This window comes from Phoenix dactylifera, unplaced genomic scaffold (assembly GCF_009389715.1).
Source record: "Phoenix dactylifera cultivar Barhee BC4 unplaced genomic scaffold, palm_55x_up_171113_PBpolish2nd_filt_p 000343F, whole genome shotgun sequence".
Taxonomy (NCBI): Eukaryota; Viridiplantae; Streptophyta; class Magnoliopsida; order Arecales; family Arecaceae; genus Phoenix; species Phoenix dactylifera.
Genome location: NW_024067803.1, coordinates 387,186 through 411,631, shown reverse-complemented (window position 1 = coordinate 411,631; position 24,446 = coordinate 387,186). Strand labels below are relative to the sequence as shown.

The following is a 24,446-nucleotide window of genomic DNA, read 5'->3' as shown; positions in this document are numbered from 1 at the left end:
GCGGACCGTAGACAATAGTGCACTACTTAATTAAGGAGCAAACCCCCGTTCAGTCTGCGAACCAGGTTTTCATACTTCCGCATATATTTTTATATGCGGATAGAAATTTAATGGCCTCATTCTCGTAGAAATGTTCACAGGATGGGGGGCCTGCCCGGCCAGCTAAAGATAATTCTGGCAAAAGGCCCTTTCATAAAATTACATTTTTATGTTTATACAATTCATTTTTAACGATTAAGAAGCCACTTATTTCTTTTACAAACATGTATCACTACTAGATTTTCATTTGTCCTTGATAGTTCCAACAATCAGCTCCAGCTATTTTCCGACTTTCCACATTTTGGTAACCACTCACGTTCTATACCTCATTTGATTCTCTTGCTAAATTGATAGTTTAATCTCCATAGGTTATATCTGATCAACCTCAAACTCAATATCTAGCATTTAGACAAATTGCCTTTGGGCGGGCATATACTTGTTTTTTAGGTAGAATTCCAGTCAAGATGCATATATAGGGCTCGTTTGGTTCGCGGAAAGCATTTTTCCTCCTAGAAGTATAATTCTTGGGAAGAAAATTTCTAAAAAGAGAATGCCTGAGAATTTACTTTTGGCATGTTTGGTTAAACATGAAAAAGTGACAGATTTTCAAAATGCTTATGTTTGGTTGACCATCCACTTTCTTGAGAAAGTTATGTGTAATTCCTATTATAGTCTTAATAAAAATTAAATCTTTAATGCCTCTTTAATGCTGAAGGGCCTTTTTGGAAAAAAATAAAAATAGAGTGATTCTTGTCTGAAAGTAACATTCTAATATTTCTCATGAGAAAGACTTTCACATGAAATACGGAAATCATATTTCCATGGAAATACAACTTTTCCATCTCTCTCCTTTGAAAACTCCAACTAACCACACTTCCCTCCCTTCTTTTTCGGCAAACCAAACGAGCCCATATTATTATAAATATAAGTTATTACATATTTTTCATCCAAATTACATATCCCTTAAAATTATCCTACTTTTGGGAAAAAATACCACTTTCAGTTAGATTCTTTGACTGATGGTGTTACCAATCATTTTAAATGTAAATGGCTTGAATGACTTTTGCATTAATACTCTTAAAAAAATTATATAAAAATATAGCTCTCTTCAGTACTTTCTTTTGTAGGGTACATCGGGGTAACGAGATTACGTGAGTATGAGTACAACCCAAACAATAGAAGATCTCTTAAGGCAGCGGGCAAGTCATTATAGTTCACAAAATCGGAATACCGTGATCAGCCACATAATTGGCAAACTAGCTCGCCGATCTATTCTCTTCTCCATGGATAGAGTGGCTTGGACGAAAGCAAACATTTTTTTTTTTTTTTTAATCCGTCAAGCACCATGCATCTATTAAGAGAGGATGAGGCTCAGCAGCCATAGATGAAATCCATAGATAAACTTTTTTTTTTCTTTTGTTTATTTACTTTAATTTAGTTGAATTCCTACTCTAGATCCAAATACAGAGGGCAATGGAAATACACCAGATGCAAAGGCAACTGAAGCTTTCTAGACTGAGAGAGAAAAGATGCACTGATTACATGTACAAATTTTAGAACCTACAAACATGATATCTTTTTGAATGACTACAAATGTGATTTTAGAAACTGTGATATAACCCTGTAAACTTTCTGAAAAAATAAAGAGAATATAAACAACCAAATAAATGGATTAGAACATTTCAGAACTAGAGTTCACTGGGGATGCAGCATGAACCTGAAACAACTTATTCCCAATAGAAAAGTTACTTTTTTTTTTTTTTCTTCTTTAAAATCTCCAAACAAATATGAGATTTTTTTTTAAAATTTTTTTATTGACTATATTTTTCTCTCTGCCCTTCCTACGAACCAAACAACTCCTTAAACATGATTCTTTTGATTTGGAGGTGGTGAACCCATTGGTCCCAACAACCAATATCCCACAAATGTCATGGTGGAAATCCCAAATTGTCAAAGCAGTCAGCACAAAGAATGACTTATGGAGTCAGCTTCCCACGCAATTCTCCTTAAGGCTTAAAAAATGTGCACCAATTATCAATAAAAAGTTTATCATCTTAGAAGACTTCAATCAAGCGGATAAACAGGGGTTAATATACAATGCTTAACGACTGGTGGAGTCGGTTTCCATCACACTTTTCCTTACAAATAAAGTTTATATCCAAATGCACCAAATTTCACTAAAAAGTTCAAATATATTACTATAGCAAGCTTCAATCAAGCAGATAGAAGGATGTTTGTATGCAGTGCTTCCAATATAAATACCTCCAAGCCAGTCAGCGTTGGAACCAGCACCTCTACACTGCTACCTTCCCTACCGCAAGAGCTACTGAATTTTCTCATTCGGGCAACAAAATGTGCCACCTGAAAGCATCGGAAATATCAGGTTTTACACATGGAATTATATCAAAATTGGTGTGACTCACCAGACTTTCAAAGCATCTATACACTTTTTTGGTATCGAGCCAGTCCTTTCTCATCTTTTGACAGTGCTCTTGGGCCCGAAAGATCTGCCTCTCTATGATTTAGCCTTGCTTTAGGCACAGTTTGTTGCTGATATCCAATAGGATTTTCACACGTCCCAAGCTTCACAATGAACGTCGCTGTACAACCCTTTCCAGCACCTTCACTTTCAAGCCAGATGTGTCCTTCCATGAGACTAACAAACCTGAGAGAACCATTTGGATAAGCAATCACAAGACTCAAAGATGCATAAAGACTATTCGAGGCTAGGCTTTCACACACTAGTCATAGGTATTATCACTGTCTATGAGCCTGCAGAAAATTAAACAAAAAAATGCATGCATTTACTGCAATTTAATTTCTAGCATGAAAAGGAAGTTGGGTTTTATGTGGCTCATACCTCTTACAAATGGCAAGCCCAAGTCCACTGCCGCTATAACCTTGGTTTTTTCCACTTTGAGCCTGCGCAAATTTGGTAAATAAATGTGCTTTGTCTTGAGGACTGATTCCGCAACCAGTATCCTTAACCTGCAGTATAGAAGATTGCCACTTGATTTTAAGAATTGTTATTGCAAGTAGCTCATGCACCAAAATGTCTGTCAAGATGAAGATGCAGTCATTATGCGTATGTAATATCCTGCATAAATTTGAGCTTGGTAGTTAATCCATGCAAGATGAGTGATAGCTCATAATATCCATAATACTTTTCCAGTAGCTTACGTGTCACAGTGGAAACTTTTGATCTCAAGAGGTTCATGGAGTATGGGATATATATTAACCTGAACTTTCAGGTAAAAATGCCCATCACTGGGGACTGGACAGAAGTCAGGAATGTCCCTCAAATACTCTGGCTTGCCAACTGAAGCTGTAAGTGAAATGCGGCCCTCCTTTGTAAATTTAACAGCATTACCAGCAATATTTAAGATAGTCTGCATCAGCCGTTTTTCATCACCAATGGCACACAATGGCAAGTCTGGTGCCAACATCTCTGACACTGACAATTTCTTCACAGCTGCAATTGGCTTTATCAAATTCATGACCTACTATTTAATTCAGTAAGTAAGTAATCGAAGAGACAAGCATACCCTACAAGATACACAGAGAAACAGGCACTTACCTCTCTAAAAACTGCATGAAGATTGAAAGCTCCAACCTCTAACTCAAGGCTACCATCCTCAAGTTTAGACAGATCAAAAACATTGTTGATGAGTGTAGCTAGAAGGTTGCTACTCTTCAATATGGTTTCTATCATCAATCGTTGTTCAGGAGTTAATTCAGTTTCAAGAAGCAGGGAAGAAAGAGCAATAATTGCTTGCATTGGAGTTTGCATTTCATGGTTCATGACTGCTAGAAAATCATTGCGAGCACGTATGGCCATTTCTGCCTCCCGCCGAGCCAAATCTAGGGCAATATTTTGCTCCATAAGTAAATCACGGGCCCGCATAGATTCTTCCAGAATAGCAGCATGTGAAAGTGCTACTGCTACCTGAATAAAGAAAAATGTACTTAAGATCTTTCCTCATAAAAGGAATCAAAGCTTATAGGCATTCATGCTTGCATGAAAACAAAATTGTTCATGAGTAAGAAGGAAGACAAATATTTTCTATTACTTGAAAATTGGTTGAAAATTTTTGAAATACTAAATGTGATGTCCATTAACTTTCTATTTCACTGAGTTTTCTTGGCCCACATAAAAAATTTCAAGAATTCAATCAGACCATTTCGACAGAACATTGGGAAATTAACTTTAAGATATGAAGAATCAAGAGTGTTTGAAAAAATATCTAAATTCAAAATCAGTGACTAACCATTCAAATTGAAAATCAAAATAGTTGAAGATGATCTGCACTACCCAAAAAAAAGACTAGAAACCAAAATTCATGTATTTTGACAGTCTTTAATCTAATCACCAAGTGGGTAGAAAAATGAACAATAATTGTATGATACTATGCTTTACTATGATCTAACCATCAATACTTTCCTTCACTAGATGCTTCTTGTACTAGCTGCCGTATATTGTTGAAGGATAAATAGCAGTTTGATGCATTAGCATGTTCTGTTTGGTTTATCTAGGTCCATTTAATCAAGGATTTAAGTCTTGGTGGGATGGCAGGGCATCCAATGCCGTGTCCTAAGTGTTGGGTGGGGACCAACCGACCAAGACAGGATGGTGATCGGGACAAGATGGGACATTAGCTGTCTCAAGTGTCGGGACATGGTGCAACCTGTTCCATGGAGAAACTGAGACGGCCCCGTCCTACGGGATTTGAATCCTTGCATTCAATAATTTAGGGATCAATTAGGTGTTTGAAGCCAGTAATTATGTTCAAGGCAGCTTTATTTTCCTTCAAGGATTTCATCTCCCAAGTATATTTCCAGGTTTGCTTCTCAACCTGAACTTCCAAGGAGTCATAAATCTAGAACTATGAGTGACAATTCCTAGGCCACCAAAAATGGTGGTCTCATCTATTATCTTACCGGTAGGCAACCTTCTCTTTAATTTTAATATCAATATTATATAAAATTCTAATTCAACACTAGATTTCAACACCATAATGCAAAAAGACGTTATGCAATAAGTTTCCAATTTATGATCTTTAGATTGGTAGTTCCATCTGAATCAAATCACAGATCTACTAGAGAATTCCAGCAGCCTGTCATTTTAGTTACTTTTTAAGAATCATTGAAACCCCTACATTACTTAGGTGGTCTTTCATCCATCATTTGCTCATATCCCTAAAATTTAAATTCTCTTTCAAAAATCCATGTTGCATTATGATAAAGTAAGAAATTCTGGTACCCATCGAAAACAGAGTACTCTTTGGTTGTCCTGCATCACAACTGTACGAGAAGTTGCAAAGGATCCCAAAGGAAAGTCACGACAAGCAGTTTCCTTCAAGAACATCATTTCTACTTCCTTTATCCAATATTCTACCAACTCATCATTGGCCTGAATCTTGGCTTAAAGAATCCCATTATGCTTACCCAATGAGTCAAGGTACAAGCCTTTTCTTCTACCAACCAAGAAAGACTTTTACCACTGCATGTTTGGAAATCTTACAATAAAAAGCCCAAAAATAGCCAATAATGTCACCATTATAATCTTCAAGAACACTGCCATAACTTAATGGACCCTTATTACAAGAGATATCATCAAAATTCCCCTTCCTCCCAGTGCCATCAGGCTTTAAAGTACCAAATGCACCTTGCCATGTAAAAAACAAAAACAAAATAAAATGTAATAAACGTTTACCTCCATATTCTACAATATATAATATATCATATGGACACTTCATCATCAAAATACATTCTTTGTATCTTTTGGGTGTACCATCACCAACTATCAATTGGTATTGCTTATTTTATAGTATATCATCAGATATGTTAAAATTCATAATTATACATTGAAACACATGTACACAAGCAAAAATAATAGGGCCAAACATTTTAAAACTTGATAAATCAAGGTAGGCAATCATATATTAAGGTCATAATTCACGCCTTCTCACAATGGACAAAAGAAAAAAATGCAACTTATCAACCTAGTGAATGAACTTCCATAACACAAATAGCCTTTCAGCATTGCAGCCCACCCATTAGCATTTAGAATTTGGAATAAGGAGGTATGAAATATATCTAGAAAGCAGGGGAAACGAAGTATATCACTCTCCATTTCAAATGGCCTTTTGCATAAACATCAGTCCATAACATCAATAACCTTAGAGCAAATGTTATAAAGATAGTCCTTGCATTTTGCTTCTCCGCCTATCCTGATAATATTTATCCAGTCACTTTTCTTCACATCTCCTTTTTCCTTTAATATTAATGACAACTACTCTATAACTATCAAAAACCTAGTTTATGTAATTCATATTTTGGAATGAAGATAACCAATTGCCTCTCAATTGCTATCAAACATCACATGAAGATTTATTAATAATTCTATAACTTTCTATCTTGTGTGCAACAACCATCCAACCAAACAATTTTATGGTAATGATACTCAACACCTCAATACAAATGCCAGGCAATATCTAAAAGCTCTTCCACAAAAAAGATATAATGGAGATGGCATCGATTGCATTAAATATAGTTTGTTTAGGAAGAAGGGGTGGAATATCTCAAAATATTACCCATTTCTTGATGTCTGCCCCTTAAGAGGATGGCACCTTCTTATGAAACTAGATAAATTTTGATAAATTTTTGTGCTCCTTGGGTATATGGAATATTACATGCATGCACGCAAGGTGCAAGGATTTGAAATTTATGGAAGAGGGGCTAAGGATCTATCTTCCTTGAAGAGGGAAATGAAGATAACTATGTCTAACTCCATCATTTATTACCTAAAGGACATCATGAGTGTATGCACTGTATTCATAACTATGGGACATTTCCAACCTAATTGAGCCAGGCTAATAATTTCCAAATTGGAAGAAGGTGCCTTGCAGATTCCTGTTTTCGTTAATTCAACTACCAAGGCAGTCATGCAAAAAGATTCAATCCATATGCCATTAAAAATCTAGCTGATACGGTAAACTAGAAGAAACTCTGCATGCTTTTCGAGATGCTGATGAACTAGTAGCAAACTATTGTATGTTGATCACATGCTATGCAGGTGTGGTGAAGAGGCAGGCAGAGATGTTATAAAGGTAGAGATGCAACTCAAGTATTCAAGTCATAATTAGAAGTGATTAGATATAGAAGAATTCACTCAGGCTGGGCATCTCTAATGTCAAATTAAGATAGCAGGATTAGTAGTGACTAGAGACAGCAGAATTTACTCAGCCCAGGCATCTCTAATATCAAACTAAGATGCATAAATTTCAATGATAATCATTGCACAATGAGAAGACTAAACCACATTTGACAAAGACCGGATGCATATCTGCTTTTACTATAGTAGTAAAAGATGGACAAAAATCATAACAGCCTATTGTTCACTATTATGAAAATTTACCCATACAATCAACAATGATTCACAAAAGAATGTCGAAAGTAGGATAAAAACCTGATCAGCAACCACCTCAACAAGCTCCATTTCATGAATGTGCCATTTTCTTGCACTATCTGATGGGAGCATCAAAACCATCACAGCATAACATTTTGCAGAAAGCTCTGGCCAATCATTAATTTGGAAATTTGAAAGATGCAAAAGAGGAACTCTCACTGCAGCCACCTCTGGTGACACATATCTTCCTGAAAGAGGCCGAATCCTTGCCAATGGGCATGTGTGTGGAATTATTTTTGCATGACTGCAACTAAAAACTTCATTGACTATAGGATGATTAATCGGCACAGTTGACCCAACTGTAATCTTGTACCGCAGGGTATGAGAAAGCTGAAGATTTGAACCACTACGTGATGGCATCCAGAGTGCACATTCCTCCAAACCCAAAGTCCTCCCCAGCTCCACAAGGGTAGTCATTAATATCGTATGTCTATCGAGTGTGCTTCTGATTTCATGCGTAAGCATTCTAACATGTCTTCCTGTTTCTTCCTGTGTCCGTATCAAGCCCATTTCTCTATCCAGTTCTTCAGCTTTACTCCTCAAAAATAGCTCCCTTGTCTTTACACTCAGCAAATCAGGAATGATATGAACAAGCATTAGAGCTGTCACACAGGACACAACAGCAGTTGAAACTTTTGCAACAGTCATAACAATGGCAACAGTTTTTGAGTGCACTGTGAAAGTCCACAAGTTTATGAGATGGGTTGCTCCACAAAGAACAATAAATGCACCAAACTGAACCAGAACCCATCTATATGGAAAGAAGGAAGACTTCTTCACAAAATAAATGAGCTCAAGTGGAATAGAGAAATACGCAAGGGCTATGAAGAAATCCGATATGTACTGATATTTAATTAGAAGCTCATCGGCGGGCCATTGTGGCTCCAAGCAGTCACAACTCTCCATCATCCAGCAACTGCTGCAATTACTACATTCTTCCTACATTCCTACAGAGACAACTATAGTTCAAGATTTAAGTCAATATGGAGCATATAAATGAAGTCTAGTAACTAAATAGTATAGAATATTTCTTAAATTCAACAGGCATAGGCCAAACAGGAAAACAAATACACTTCCAGCTATTCAACCAAGCACTAACACAAACACAAACAAAATTTGCTAAAAAGTTAAATATTATAGTCTGCATAAGGTTATCTTTATTTTATCACCTGGAAATAAATAGAACTACCCACCTGGAATATTGCATCTCTGGAAAAGCCACTACAAACCATTTACCAAAGCTTATAGATATGGCGAATTATTTAATCACGTTCATTCAGATATTTGTGGATCTATTAATGTGCAAGATAGAGGACGTTATCTTTATTTTATCACGTTCATAGATGATTTTTTGTGGCATGGATCTTCCTATCTATTTTTTCACAAGTCCGACGCTTCACAGTATTTCAAAAAGTTTAAAGCTGAAGCTGAAAATCAATTGAATCAAAAATTTAAAATTTAAGGACTGATAGAAGAATACACATCAAGTCTATTTAAGAAATTTTGTGAACAATATGGCATACAGCATATGGAGAGAGGTTAAGTTTTCTTATACACCACAAGAAAATGGCATTGGTTAGAGAAGAAAGTGTACTCTATTGAATATGGTGAGATCTATAATATCACATGCTAACTTGTCTTTAAAATTTTGGAGATGCTCTTTTTATTGTTGTTTACATATGAGTAGACTTCCTTCTAACTTTGTACCTAAGACACCCTATGAATTATGGACTAGATGCCAAGCAAAGTTAGCTAACCTGCACCCTTGAGTCTGCTGCTCATGTTCTTATTCCCTCAGCTAATAGATCAAAACAAGATTTCAAAACATTAGAATGCACCTTCATTGGGCATCCTTGTTTTCCAATGCATTCAAAAGGTTGTGTTATTTTATAAGCAAATAGAGTTATTTTTGACTTTAAGTAAAGAAACGTTGATTTCATGGAGAAGAAATTTCCTAAAAGAAAGAAGCCTAAAATGGCCATCATACTTTTTGAGTTGCCAAATGATTCTAATATCAATGAGAATTTAGTATTAGTTGTGGATGACAGTGAGAGTGTTCTACTAGAAAATCAATCACTTAGGCAAAGTACTCTAGAAGATATTTTGAGTTTGTACTTGCATAGCTAACAATGATGATGAACCTAAATCATTTTTTGAGGCTTTGAATTCTCCAAATTCAAAAGACTGGATTATTGCCACAACCGGAAAGATTAGCTCCATGATGAGAAATAAGGTTTGGGAACTTATCAATTTTCCCTTGGAAGAAAACATGTATGTAATAAATGGATTTTAAAAATAAAGAGACGTGATAACAATATAGACAAGTTTAAAGCAAGATTAGTTGCAAAACATTTCACATAAATTGAAGGCATGGATTTTGAGAAAACTTTTTTTCTTGTAACTAGACTTTCTTCTATTCGAACGATCTTGTTTGTTGTACACCTGGAATTAGATTGATTCAAGTGGATGTTAAAATCATGTTTCTTAATGAAGATTTGGATCAACAAAATATATCTTGTACAGCCCCAAGGCTACGCTGTGAAAGGACAAGAAAAAATGCTCGTAAACTTTTAAAATCTACATATTCCTGTCCTTGTGCGAAGAGAGCTAGTTTTTTAGGCAAGTCTCTATGCCCTTAGTCACTCTTCACTGTCTTGTAAAACCAATATTTGGTGACACTACTTTGGTGTGTAATATCAAAGCAATGTGAGATGCACTAGGTCACATACTGGGAAAGTAGTCATTGTCAAGGTGAAACAAGGTAGTGCGAGGGGAATATTCCTTGGCCCTTATACCATAATGATAAGGTCATGCGTACGCACTATATATCTTATCACCCCAAGGATATGTGTTTGATCATGCTTTGCAAATTCTTTGTTAGAAAAAGCATAGTTTTGTTTTTTCTAATAGTATTTTCAAAATATTTGTTTTATTATAACCAAAGTAGTGCACATGTGGACTAGGTTTTACAGCTCTAAGCATAATGTTTGTGTGGTATTGGAGCTGACTCGGCCTAGTGTAGAGAACATGCAAGTCTTGGGCGGGCTTCATAAGGAGGGGATGTTGCATGCTGGTCGGATGGACATTTGGCATATTTCTCTTTTTTGAGAAGAGCAACTTCTGTTAGTCTCACCCCTCAGGCTATTGATATAAACCATGATTCTTGTGATTGAATATCCCAAGAATATTGTTTATGCCAAATAGATTGTGTTGTAGATCATGTGAGAGATAATGGGATAATGATCCGCAAATCACCTATTTGGTATGTTCTTATCCTAACTTTATCCCAATCTACTTTAATGAGATAACAACTCTAGATTGTTATCTCATTATATAGATGCGAAGATAGCGTCCAACGGGGAATGCTATCTTGATGTAGCACAACTGCAAGGGAAGAGAAGGAGGAAGAATAAGGGAGGGAGAAGGAAGAAGAGGTTATAGAGACGCAGGAAGAAGGGAAGAGGAGGAGGAAGAAGAAGAAGAACAAGAAGGAGGCTAGGAATTTTTTTCATTCAATCATCAATTGCCTCATAAATGAGAGGGGTGGTCTTTATATAGACCTTACATACTGACCCAATTACATAAACCTAATTGATTAGTCTAATAACAAAATAATTGACCAAATTGACTTGACTAAGACAAAAGCAAATAATGCAATAAAAGAAAATGACTCGGACTCAAATGGACACAATCCGGGTCTGACTCAATCCGTGGGCTCAGGATCATCTGAATGAAGGGCTCTGATGTCCCCATCAACTCCTTCCGGGTGGAAAAAACTCGACCCCGTCGAGTACAGGTCTGGCTGGCTGTCGTACTGCTCCAGAAGATCGGGGTCAAGGCGTTGCAACTGAGCTCTGGAAATCCACGTCACGTCAGACTTTGATCGACCTTTTCACCGAACAAGGTAACATTGGTAACCACCGTTCTTGGTTGACATAACCTGCTCATCCAATATATGTTCTATTTGTTCTCTGCGTGCATAAAATTTGAGAGCTAGTGGCTCAATAGCAGGTAATAAGTCAGGACATGGTCTGCCGTACCGGTCCATACCAGCCGGTACAGGCCGGTACATATCTGTCTGGGCTGAGACCAGTACCGGATCAGTGGAAATCCGGTACCGGTACCGGTATCGGTACGGACCAGTACAAGATCGATACGCGACCGGTACGTACCGGTTCGGACCGCCACCGGTACCGGTACAGCGGACCTTGAGTCAGGGTGTTCAACATGGGCAGGTATATCAATAAAGAGGTCAGAAGACATGAATGTTGTCTTTTGTATGGGACTAAATTTTCAATATTAAATGTTGCACTAATCCCATAGTTATCAGGAAGATCCATAACATATGCATTCGAACTGATTTTCTTTAAGACTTTGAACGATTCTGCACTACAAGCTTGCAATTTCTTGAACGTTTCCGAAGAAAGTCGTTCAAGCCTAATTCTTATCATGACATAACCTCTTTCACTTAACTCTTTATAACGTCTGTGTAAATCAGCAAGAGATTTATATTTTAAGTTATTAAAGTGAATACAATTGCTGATTTCTTGATACAATGAATGTGGATGTGATACAAATGACTGTGCAGACTCAAAGACTCTATACTGATGAGATATAAAAAATAGGTCTATGGGTTGCTTAGGTTTGTAATCATGCACCACTTCGAATGGACTCATGCCTATGGATTTGTTAACCGAACTATTATATGCAAACTCAACTGTCGATAACATTAAATCCCAGGTCCTAGTATATGCATTCGGGTTGAGCCTATGTTGTGGAAGGTTGGGCAGAGATGCTCCGGAAACTAGTTCAATTGCGTGTTGGATATCATGCATCGGAAGAAGTGCATCCGGAAGATCACCAGGGACTACAGAATGAAACTCCTATAGAAGGGGAACTACTACAGGGGAATGTTCAAGGTTGGACTCCGCATTGGTATCTTTAGCCACAAGTGCCAACTCAGGTGACTGGCTCTCAATATCTTTCATTACCTCTTCCACAGTAATGATGTGAAGTGGCTTGGTTGTACTTAGGTCAATAGTCTCCCTTTGGAAATCATCTTGGACAAAGTCTAATCCTGTAGGTTCGTCTTCAAAGTCTTTTACATAGTCTTCTATATTTGGTTCCTAGACTTCTTCGACATATTTGGTCTCTTAGCTCCCAGCTTTTGGTTCAGTAATCAGGTAAGTCTTGGCAGGGCATTGGGACGCGATGTGGCCGAACTTTTGGCACCAGAAGCATTGGGTTTAGCTTCGAGAAGGAGGGTTGGAACCTAATATTCCTTTTTTCCTTATCAGTTGAAGGGTTTGGGACAGGCATCGGAGAGGTCCTATTCAGTGCTTGGGTTAGGCCGGGCTGATTAGGAAGATTGAAAAGCAGTTTAAATTGTGGAAGATAATTTTGGTTAGGTCGGGCTCCTGGGGCCAGTGGTCGAGGGTCGATAGGCCTCACCACAGGTAGTCTTAAAAAACTATCTACATCTTGAGCCAACTGGTATGCTTGGTTAAGAGTAGTAATTTCTCGGAGGAGTAGTTCTTTCTGGATTTCCTCGCGGAGTTCTGCCCGAAACCTAGAGAGGATAAGAGTCTCCTCTTCTATTACACCGCATTTCATATGAAACTCCTCAAATCGTGCGATGTAATCAGCAACTGTCGATGTCCCTTGAGTTAGCTTCTGCCACATATCCATAAGGCGTTGTCGGTACGAAAATAGCAGATAATTCTCATTTAGCTTTTCTTTCATATCCTCTCATGTAGTTATACGAGAAATCCTTTGGGTCTCACGCATATGCTCAACATTATGCTAGTACCAGTGAGCTTGCCCAATAAGCTTCATTTTGGCAAATCACACTTTTTTATCGTCAGTCATCTCGTTTCACTCAAGGTAATTGTCCATGGTGGCTCTCCAATCAAGATACACACTTGGCTCGGGTTGACCAGCAAAGGTAGGGGCCTCTATTCTTACGGTACGCAGCAACCTCTCATCTAGATTGCGCTGGTGATCGGAAGGTGGTTGGTTCCTAGGAGGATGGGGAAAGACTATAGGTGGTGCGGCCAAACTAATTTTAGGTTGGGCTGCAATGGGGATTGACAGTTTAGGAATCTTAGAATTTCGCATGAGCTCATGGATTTCTTTTTTGAATTTCTCGTTTCCAGCCCACATGGCATCGAACTATTCCATGAGAGATCTCAAAACGTCGGAATTCATGATACTACAGGGATTTTAGGTTGATTGAAATAGTACTCCCTATCACTATGGGTTGGCATGCAATGACGACACTAGGTGATGATGTGAAATGTAGTATCACTAATGAAATTCTAATAAATATGATGTAGGACCAAATTTGATGCATAACAACCTACTAATGCAATCTATTATGATTTCAGAGACCAGAAAGTTTTCACAAGAATAACTTAAAGTTTAAATGTTGTTGATTTTTACTTCGTTTATTTGGAATTAAGGATTAAAATTATTCAATTTAAGAAATTAGACTGCAATCAAGTAGTATAGTTATTCTGATTCTAAAGTAATCTGATCAAAGAATGTTAAGAAACATCCAGTTGCTAGAGTGTGCTAATTTAATATCTAGATTTTAAAGGGCGAATAGGATGGGTTTGAAAGTACGAGTTATATGTTCTGAATTTTGACAGCAAAAATAAGTTTCAAAAATATGGCTATCATGCAAGAGAACTAGAACATAATTAAATGAACAAGCCCAAGAAAAGTGGAAACCTATCACCTGTCGTGAAGCAGACGACCAGAATACAGCATAGCAAGTAGGCTCGGCAAATGACTTCAACCAGACCTGATTACAGCAACTTGGCGGGAAGACAATCAGCGGCACGGGACCTGACTGACCTGTGGGCCTGCAGCTATGGGCCTGTAAAACAATGGGCTGATGGACCTTGAAAGAAGGGCTGGGGGAATTGGGCCCGAAGGCCTTGGTAGACTGCGGCTTAGATAGGGGGCTGATGGGACTCGGGTGAGGTTTTTGGTGGGGTGTTGGGCTCGGGTGAGTTACAGTGGCCGAAGAAAAAAGGGATGAGGGGAAAGAGGGGAGGTGGAAGGTGATGAGGGTTCGGGATAGGGATGACCGGCGGCGGAGCAGAGGCAGGAGGATGGATCTCGGCGCCGAGAAGGAAGCACAGGGGTGGGGCGGCTCTGTGGTTCGATGGCAGCGTGCTCGGAGGACACGAAGAAGCGTTGCGGGCGGTCTGCTCGGGGAAGGCGGTGTTCGGAGGAAAAGCTTGGCGGAGGGCTCGGATAAGGCGGGGCCTGGCGGAGGCGGCGCTACGGTTGGCCACGGAGGAGGCGCACAGCTTGACGGTGCTGCAGCGACGGAGGGGCGGAGGGGACGGCTGGCCGGTGCGGCGGCGCTACTCGTCGGGTGGGCGGCGATTGGGCAGCTGCTGTGCGGTGATGATGCGGTCGACAACGGCGGCGGCGCGGTTCACAGTGCGGGTGAAGGTTGAAGATGAACAATTACAGAGGTAACGCTGTTTTTTCTTTTTTTTTCTTTTTTTTTTTCTTTTTTTTGCACGCACGTGCGGCACGTGCAGGGGACTTTTCTCTTTTTTTTCTTTTCTTTTTTTTCTTCTTTTTCTTTTGTTGGACCCGGATAACCGGGTTTTGGGTTAATGGGTATGAAGCTTACCCGTTAAGCAACTTTCAACCTTCCGACGGTCCAGGAGGGCTCTCCGACCCTTGCGGTGGCAGCTGCAGAAGGGAGGGGAGGGTGGCGGCTGTGGATCGGCCGAAGGGGCGGCGGCGAAAATCGCGACCGCGGCTCTGTGGTCGGCAGCCGGTCACGGCGGCGGGCGGCCTCTTTTCGGGTGGTACGGCACGAGCGGAGGGTGTTCCGGGGTTGTCGCAGGGCGGTTGTGGGCGGCGGTCGGTCACGACTCCTGCAGTCCGGGTGCTACGCAGTGGACAGTAAAGCGGCGGGCTTCCGTGGAGTTAAGTCACCAAACACGATGGCCGGTGGGGGTCTTCTCCAAGTGGGGGTGGCATGGACAGATGTGAGAAGAACCGGGCTTCCCAGTTCTATGGTTTTGGGGGGGGAGGGGAAAGGTGGTCTACTCCCTACGGGTTGGTGGCCTGCGGTGGCCGCAGAAGATCCGACCGAGGGAGTTGAGGCGGCCCTTCCTTCTGGTGAATGGCATTGACAGAGAAAGGGGCTCTGTTCTTGTCGTTGGTGGGAACCGATGAAGAGAAAAGAGAATCTGGTGAAACCGAGAGAGAGGAGAGACAAGGAACTGGACCGTGGCTTTGGCGGCAGGGGTAAAGCCGAGGCTCTGATACCAAGCTGATGTAGCACAACTACAAGGGAAGAGGAGAAGGAGGAAGAACAAGGGAGGGAGAAGGAAGAAGAGGTTATAGAGACACAGAAAAAAGAAAAGAGGAGGAAGACGAAGAATAAGGAGGCTAGGGTTTTTTTTCATTCAATCATCAATTGCCTCATACATGAGAGGGGTGGTCTTTATATAAACCTTACATTATTGACCCAATTACATAAACCCAATTGACTAGTCTAATAACAAAATAACTGACCAAATTGACTTGACTAAGACAAAAGCAAATAATGCAATAAAAGAAAATGGCTCGGACTCAAATGGACCCAATCCGGATCTAACTCAATCCGGGGGCTCAGGATCATCTGAATGAAGGGCTCTGATGTCCCCATCATATCTTCTTTTGGCACTTCCTCTTTGCATCTATCTTCTTTTACTGATTGTTGGAAGCCTAAGAGGAAATGCTCTACTATCTTTAATGGCACACTCTCCTCTTTGCAACCCTTTTGGAACATATCTTCTTTTGTTGTTGGGAATGGGTTGAAGCTAATCTTTTGGAAGCACAAGTGGATCTTGAATTTACCTTTGAGAGCCTTATTTGCCAACTTTTATCAGGCTTCTAGGCTCAAATCTAGGTATGTGGCTCAATTTTTCAATCGAAGCTCTTGGCACTTCTAATGTGGCACTTCCCTTTCGAGGCTGCGGCTGAACTGCAGTATTTGTCTAGCATCCTTAACGGGACTCTGCTGGATCCAAACCTACTGGATGATCACTCATAGTCCCTTACCGCCTCTGGTCTGTTCAACATTGCATCTTTGTACGGCTTCCTGAAAAGGGGAATCAAATGGGACTCCTATTGTTTGGAAACTCAAAGTCCCTCTAAAGGTTAGATGTTTCTTCTGGATGACACTTCTTGACAAACTAAACACTAGGGGAAACATTTTGAAAAGAATGGATAAGTCCCTTGGTGGCTGTCCCTGTCGCTCTAATCCTTTAGAAACAGCTGCTCGTCTCTTCCTATCTTGTCGTTTTGCCTCTCAAATGTGGAGCATTCTCTGCTTGCACCTAAATGTCCCTTGCCCACATGGTGATCTAAAGGATCTCTATACCAAATGGATATCAGCTTATTCCTCAAGAGACTTATTCTGCTGTGCTCATGCTAATTGTTGCTTTTCTTTGGTGCTGCTAGAAGAAGCGAAATAGTCGAATCTGCATGAATCAAAGTTCCTTACCTTCATCCACTGACTTCTCTGCTATTAGCTTGGTTAGTAGCTGGTCTATTCTCCTTGATCATAAATCCCTTCTCGATTTGGCAAGCTGCAGGATCGGATTAGGAAGCTTTGAGGATCAAGTGTTTCCTCTTCAGATGAGCATGGACGAAGCCTTCTTTCTGTTGTTGCTGTTGTCCGGCTTTGTGTGACTCTCCGAATGAAATGAAGCCCTCCTATTGCACTTCCATTGGTGCGGTTCTCGCAGAAGGAGAATATGATGGAATCACAAGCATTGTGATGATCCCAGGTTCTTTTGTGTTATCTGAGCCACTTTGTCCGGCTCACCTGAGTCTCCTTTGTTTTTTTTCTTCTTTTACTTCTTAGCGTGCTCCTGTTTTCCTATTTTTCTTTCTCTTGTATATTTCCTCTTCAGTCATTCTGGATGTACATAAAACTTTTCTACTTCCGTTCCGGTGACTATTGCGGCTTACTGCCCATTAGTCTCCTTTATTCTCAAAAAAGGAAAAAAGATAACAACCTAGAGTAGTCACACGCTAGAACGAGTAACGGGCTTCCATCTCCGGCCCGGATTGCGAGGGGCGTATAGCATCTCTTTCCCGCACGGTAGAGGAGATAGCGAGAGTAGTGCTCGCTCTTCCTCCTCGCCTATAGCGAACGGCAACAAGTGATGGCGATCTCCAGGTCCCTTCCGCTCCCTATCTCTTAGATTCCCTATCCCAAATCCCCAAAGTTGTTCCCAATACCCATCCCACCCATGCGTCAAAGCTACTAACACAAAAAACAACAAAAAAACAAATAAACAACAAAACGATCCAAACTTTTTGATCAAAGGGAGACCACAAAGCCATGTTTTTAGCTCAAGAAAAACCTCATAAAGGAGAAGAATCGTAAGTCAATCAGTCAAATCAAACGCGAAAATAAGGAAGAAATGAGCTCAAAAAATTCTAATGCAGACAAAATTAAGAACCAGAAAGTGCGGGAATTACCTAATTCGACAAAGAAGAGAAACGGATGAAGCTAAGAGAGCGATCGGAGGCGATGGAGGAGCGATTCGGCGTGGGGGCAGACCCGCACCGTCTTCACGCGACGCGCTTGGACCAGCGACAAAAGAAGAGGAAAGAGAGGGAGGGGGCGTTAGATATTTTTTCGGATTTTATGGCTCACGAGGTCCGAAAGCGACAGAGATCCGCTACAAGAGGCGGTCGGTGTGTGACGCAAGCACTGACGTAAGAAGGGAACAAAGAAGAAGCCACGTACAATGCCGACATTGTTTTGAGACGTGGCATTCTGTGATTTGTTCTTCTCTATCTATGAGTTTGTGGCGCAACAGCTTCAGTTTCTCCGAATTCTTGGAGGTGGTCGGAACTCAAGGAGGGGGCTGATATAGTTTTCCCGAGCAATTAGACTATCTTTAACAAGCTGGTAGTTGAAAGTCTTTAGGTTGACATAACGGCTAGTTTGGTTTGCGGAAAAAGAAGGGAGAAAAATATGGTCAACGGAAAAGTAATTAGATGCCTCTTGTTTGGTTGGACTTTTCAAATGAGAGAGACGGAAAAATTGTATTTCCACTGGAATATGATTCCCACATTTCATGAAAAATCTTTTCCATTAGAAACATGAGAAAGTTACGTAACTTTCCCATTAGGCGGAAATCACTCCATTTTTACTTTTTTCCAAAAAAACCCTTCAGCATTAAAGAAGCATTAAAGAGGCATTAAAAACATACCCAAAAAAGTCTTTCAGCATTAAAGAAGCATTAAAGAGGCATTAAAAATCTAATTTTTATTAAGGGCATAATAGGAATTATACATAACTTTCTCAGGAAAGTGGATGGTCAACCAAACATAAACACTTTGGAAATTTGTCACTTTCCAATGGTCAACCAAACATGCCAAAAATACTTTCCTAGGCATGCTCTTCCTAGAAATTTATTCTCAGAAATCATATTTTTAGGAGGAAAAATGCTTTCCGCGAACCAAACGAGCCCAAGGTGCTTAAGAATTTTGGCTTGACAATTTGTTTTACAAGTTTTCTATGCGAGTGTCTAAGTTTTATGATGAAGTTTTCCGTGTGGTCTTGACTCTTTTCTCTTTTTTTTATAAAAATCTAGAGTCTATTTGGTAGATGATTGATTGAGATATATTTGGTTGGAAAAAATAGTTAATGCAACAGTGTTTTTGATTTGTTTTAATATCTTGGTTGACATGTACTAAGCTTATATCATTGGAAAATGCTTTGCACGCTCAAATAGAGACAATGCTATTACAATAAGGGTAAGCAAATCCAGTTGGAGAGGAATGTGATACACCTAAGTTGCAAGAGGATGTTCCATTTGAGGGATGTCTAAAACATTATCACACTCTTTATTTAATTTGGCATTTGGAGAGCAAAGAGTGTAACAGTGGATTTTGATAAAATGTGGTTGTGTTTGGATGCGAAATAGTTAACCAAGAGTAAACATCAATCCAATAGACTTGGGAAGCAAGGAAAATCATAAAAAATTGTAGAAGGGAGCGTGCATGGTTCTTCAAATATGATGTGCATTTTGTAAGAACCATGCAAACATTTTTCTATTTTCTTAAATTTGACATATTCAGCATCCCATCAAATATGCTTGTATTACGAGGTGAAATGAAAATCACAATTAGTAGTTTCCTTCTTTTTTTTGCATAAGCTGAACTTCCATATAAACATAATTTTACCCTAGTATATTGCTATGCAATAATCATGATCAATTTATATAAATTTCAGAAAAAGTTGACATGCACTCCAACCTCATTGCATCATTGGAGCAGTGCTTTAGAAATTGTCATGAAATTTAGAAAAATCTATTTTGTTGGTGAGATTGAAATAAATGTGCTTGAATTTTATCTATGTAGCATCTCACAAAAGATTTTAGTGTCACACCTAGATGCCTACTACATGCTATAAAATAAAAGAATCTAAGCCCTCAAAAAAAATCTTTTCCAATTCTTTGCACAAGCTTCCATATAAAAATAAATGTATCCTAGCCCATTATCATACAAGTAATCACCACTCCTCTCAATATATTGTCATTTCTAATATTAGAGAATTGGTGACATGCAGGATAGGATGTAATTTGTTCAAAACGACAAGCACATTAGATTAAGGGGCACATATAACTATTTTCATATTGAAAACTTGTCACTTGATATTGAATAATTCACTCCACAACCTTCGACATAATGCCATAATATTCATTTATCAAGAGACATTTACGATATCTATTGATGGATATAATATTAAGACATTATAAAAACAGTTATTTTCATCCGACTCTATTCACCCTACGGTAATTTAGTACAATACTTACAAGGTGAAAAAAAACCATATTATTTCATCATTATAACCACAATCACGGAGCTTTTTTCGATCGTTTTCTGTTATACAAAATGCAAATTGAAACAATACATCCAACCTCAAAAAATAATGTCCATATCCTACTTAATTAGTAAAGATCGTCCTCATCATTAGCTAGGGCCAGCTCGGGCCTTAGGCGACTGAGGCGGTTGCCTAAGGCCCCCGGCTCAGGGAAGGCCCCCACCCACCGCACAATTTTTTTTTTTTTTGCTTAATTAATGCATAGCTTTCAGCCTTTCCCATTCGAAAGCTAGCTTATAGAGTCATAGCTAGGCAGCCTGGGCAGTGGGCGACGGCTACCAGTACCGGGCTACGCTGCTACAGTGCATCTCCTTCGGCGTCTCCCCGACGACAGACTGGCTAGGCCCTAGGCAACGGCTACGACAATTGACAAATGACAAGCCACGGGCATTTCCTCCCCCCTTCTCTCCCCCCCTTCTCAGTTCTTTGCCGCCGGTGCTTTCTTTTTTATTGCTGAACTAGTGAACCTTCTCCGGTTCTCGGTAGACTCGGTAGCTCGGCTAGTCGACTTCTTCAGTTCTTCAGCTCGGCACTTCTCCGATGGAGCCCCTGCTCAGTGCTCCGGAGTCCTCTTCAAGCTCCACCACAGCACCGCTCCATCTCTCCTCGCTATCCTCGGCTCCTCCGAGGCTTCGAGCCTCCGACCTCCGGGCTCCGACCTTCTCGGCTAGTCGGCTCCGGCCGATGAAAGACCCCGCGAGTGGTGAGCCGCCAGCCGGATCTCCTCTGAGAGGAGTCCTCTCCAGATCTTCTCGTCGTCCTCGGCTCCTCCGACCTCTGGCTCCGCCGCTCCGGCCTCCTCGGCAGCTTGGCTCACTCCAAAGTCCACCGTCCTCCGTTGGACTATGAGCATCCCACTGATCCCAATCCCAGGCAGTGGTGATCGGTGAGAATCTAATCCACTGTCTCTCCTCTGTTAGCTTCTAAGCTAGTTTATTAATTAATCTTTTGATCCAATTAATTTTTATTTAATCAAGTTAGAGACACTAGAATTGATTTTTTTTTGGGTCCAATTGTACGTTGGTAGACTTCAGCAGTTCAGCCTCTTCTCGCCATCGAGTTCAGCACTATTCGGCCACTTTTCATCGTCGAGTTCGGCACTATTCGGCCTCTTCTCGACATAATTAAGTTCGACACTACTTGTCAGAATCCGAGTTTGTTTTTCTTGACACAATCAAGTTTTATCATTTTTAACTTTTTCATATTTTGATTTATTTGTGGTGCTTTTTTAATTGCTTAATTTGATAATATTATTTATAGATTAAAATGTCTAAAAGAAAATATGACTGTGGGTATGAAAAACTCAAGAAAAAAGAAAAAATCGATAAACTCATTCAATCTAAAAAAGAAGCTCTAGATAAATTTATTGTTACAAACAAACAAAACACCACATCAAATTCAACTCAGAAATTAGTAACAGAACAGACACCCGAAATAGAGTTAAAAAATGAAATTGCTAGTGTAACAATATCTAGTGAGGAGCACAATGAAATATCAGATGGAGATAGGATAAACAAGAAAAAAGATTATGAAACTAGTTCTATTTTTATAAATTTTTATGATCATGGTCAATGGAAAAAGATTGATACAAAATTTAGAGATCTAATGGTAGAAAGAAGTCCAATTAGAGATTATGATTTTCATTTTCCTAAAGATGAAAACAATAGATACTTCTCTACGATATATTACATTCGTATATTACCTAATGGTGAAAAATATGATACAAGATGGTTAGTGTTGTGGTTCAAATTTGGCCCGAGGGTGACTACACCGGTGGAGCCGAGCGAGCCGCCGGTGGTAGAAAGGGGAAAGACGGGAGCCACCTCCTGTGTGACGGCCGCGGACCTGCACAAAACCTCACCCGTATTTTTGGTGAGGGCCCTCCGACGATCAAGTTAGAGTGGAGTAAAGTTGGTCCAGCCAAAAGTCCTTTAGAAGTTACCTGACCGAGCTATTTATAGCCTCGGTGGAGTGGCTCAGGCGGCAGAGGTACTGTCAGCCCTCATCATGAAGGGGTGTGGCTCTGAGCCGAATGGCGCGCAGCTTAGGCTGGCCGGTGGCGTGCAGTACTGCCCATTCTTGAGAACGGTAGGGTGTTGACAGTCACGATAGGGTATGGCTGGACGGCCACGTAGGTGGGCGCAGGCCCGCACATGGGTTGGATCATTGGCAAAGCTGAGCTCGTCAAGTCGTCGCATCATGCGTTTGACGAGGTCAGCTTGGCGAGTGCTGGGAGTATCTCGGCTTTCCGATCTCCGAGGCGTGTTCGCTGGAGCGCTCCGAGCTCGAGGGTCGGGGCATACTGCTGGGGTTGGCGCCCCGAGCTTGGTCGGGGAGTCGGCGATTGTCTGGAGGTACCCCGAGCTTGGTCGAGGGAGTCGGCAAATATCTAGAGTTGGTGAAGCTTTCGGCGGAGTCCTGAGGATGAGCTGACCATGGGTCGAAGCGAAGATTCAGCTGACTATCATTGATGTTTACTGGGCGGCCTTTTAGTTGTGGGCTGGACGATCCATTTTTTCCCCTATCATTTGCCCCCCATTTCCGAGGTTGAGCTGCCTTGCTGCTCGAACGATGGAAGTATGCAGACTCCTGATCGTCCAGTGCTTCAATTACATAAGCAAGAAGGGGTATGTATTGGGCCAGGTTAGCCTTGGCGCATTTCTTGGTCAAGAGGTTGACGTCGGATTTGGGAGGCCCGAGCTACCAGATTTTCTTGAGCAAAATCCGTCGTGGAAATTTTTCAGTTTTCCACGTGGGCGTTCCTTTTCGGAGGGTTGCTGGAGTAGGACGAGGAAGGTTTTGATCATTAATTCTCCATCCCCCGAAGCACTTTGTCTTGCGGAATGGAGAAGCCAACCATTAATGCCCCCTTCTCCGAAGCGTCTCATATGGCGGAATGCAAGAGGTCAATCATCAATATTTCGAGCTTCGGAGCGTCCATCGCGAGCTCCGGCCTCTTTCGAGGTGGAAGAGGTTGAGCTTGAGGTGGGTCCGAGTCCGTACGGAATAGGCTCACTCATGACCGGCAAGGATCTGGGCTCAGTTCGAGCCCGATTCTTCATTCCTCCAGAGTTCGTTCTTGAACTTCCGGACCTCGGAGACCGAGTCACCAACCCACCTAGCGGTTGGGTTGGAGTGTACGTAGATACACTCCAAGCAGGGTTGAGGTTTCCTCTGCATGGATTTGTGGGTGAGCTTCTGACGGCGTACGGCCTGGTGCCTACGCAGCTTGCCCCGAATTCATAGAGGCTAATCATCGGCTTCCTCGCCCTCTGCCTAGCACATGGCTTGCCCCCTTGGTGAATGTCTTCAGGAGTTGCTTTATATTCAAAGGCAACATAAAGAGTGGTGGTACTTCTTCCCTCGAGGAGGTTGTAAGTTGTTTGGGGGCCTGCCTACTTCCATCCACGGGTAGAAGGATAATTTTTTCTATATCTTCTCCGAGCGGTCGTAGGGATTTAATCCGACCTGGAGCTTTCCGCTCGCCTCAGTAAATAATAGGCTCCGCAGTTATCGCAGTCCGAGTAGAAGACCTTGGATAGTTTGCTCAGACTGAAAGAAACTTCCAGGCTCCCCGACCTGCTCAGTGAGGAGGCCCTGATAAATCTTGGCTTGAGCCCGACTCGTCCCGAGGGTAAGAATAATTTGACTTTTTCTTCTTTTCCTTTTATATCGGGGATGCTGATAAGACTTTTTGTCTACAGATATTGCAGGGATGATCTTCAACACCAAGACGCTGATGGCCACATATAAGAAGAAAAGGGCCGCCCCCAAAGGGGTCCATCTTGAAGGAAGGCCAAAGAAGGCAAGAGTCGCCTCCGACCTCGAGGTCGAGCAGGAAGAGCCCGAGGTTGTCGCCCCTTCTTTGGTCGGACCTAGCCAGGGGCCCGCAGAAGAGGCCGAGGTGCCCCAATCGATGACTGGGGGGATCTTCCCAACGGTGGTCGTACCTGCTGACCAAGTCCCGGAGATCGTCGCGATAGTCCAGCCATCCAGACTGGGTTCTGAGCTGGA

At 41.0% G+C, this 24,446-nt stretch overlaps 1 protein-coding gene across 5 annotated transcripts; it reads right to left on the bottom strand.

The window, feature by feature from the left end:
• Nucleotides 1-2,045: 2,045 nt before the first annotated feature.
• Nucleotides 2,046-18,167, bottom strand: LOC103696142 (probable ethylene response sensor 1). Of its 5 annotated transcripts, none has more exons than XR_005508024.1 (7): nucleotides 18,017-18,167; nucleotides 7,508-8,466; nucleotides 3,617-3,985; nucleotides 3,220-3,539; nucleotides 2,900-3,027; nucleotides 2,463-2,704; nucleotides 2,046-2,400 (listed from the first exon to the last, which is right to left on the bottom strand). XR_005508024.1 is itself a non-coding variant. In XM_039118383.1 (7 exons), exons 2-6 carry the CDS (start codon nucleotides 8,414-8,416, stop codon nucleotides 2,479-2,481), a joined length of 2,061 nt encoding a protein of 686 aa, XP_038974311.1. In that variant the 5' UTR covers nucleotides 8,417-8,466; nucleotides 18,017-18,167; the 3' UTR covers nucleotides 2,046-2,400; nucleotides 2,463-2,478. The 5 variants fall into 5 exon arrangements, 4 of the variants coding, with proteins under 4 accessions (XP_038974311.1, XP_038974313.1, XP_038974312.1 ...); XM_039118383.1 differs by having other exon boundaries at nucleotides 2,900-3,136; XM_039118385.1 differs by having other exon boundaries at nucleotides 3,279-3,539.
• Between the last annotated feature and the right edge of the window lie 6,279 nt (nucleotides 18,168-24,446).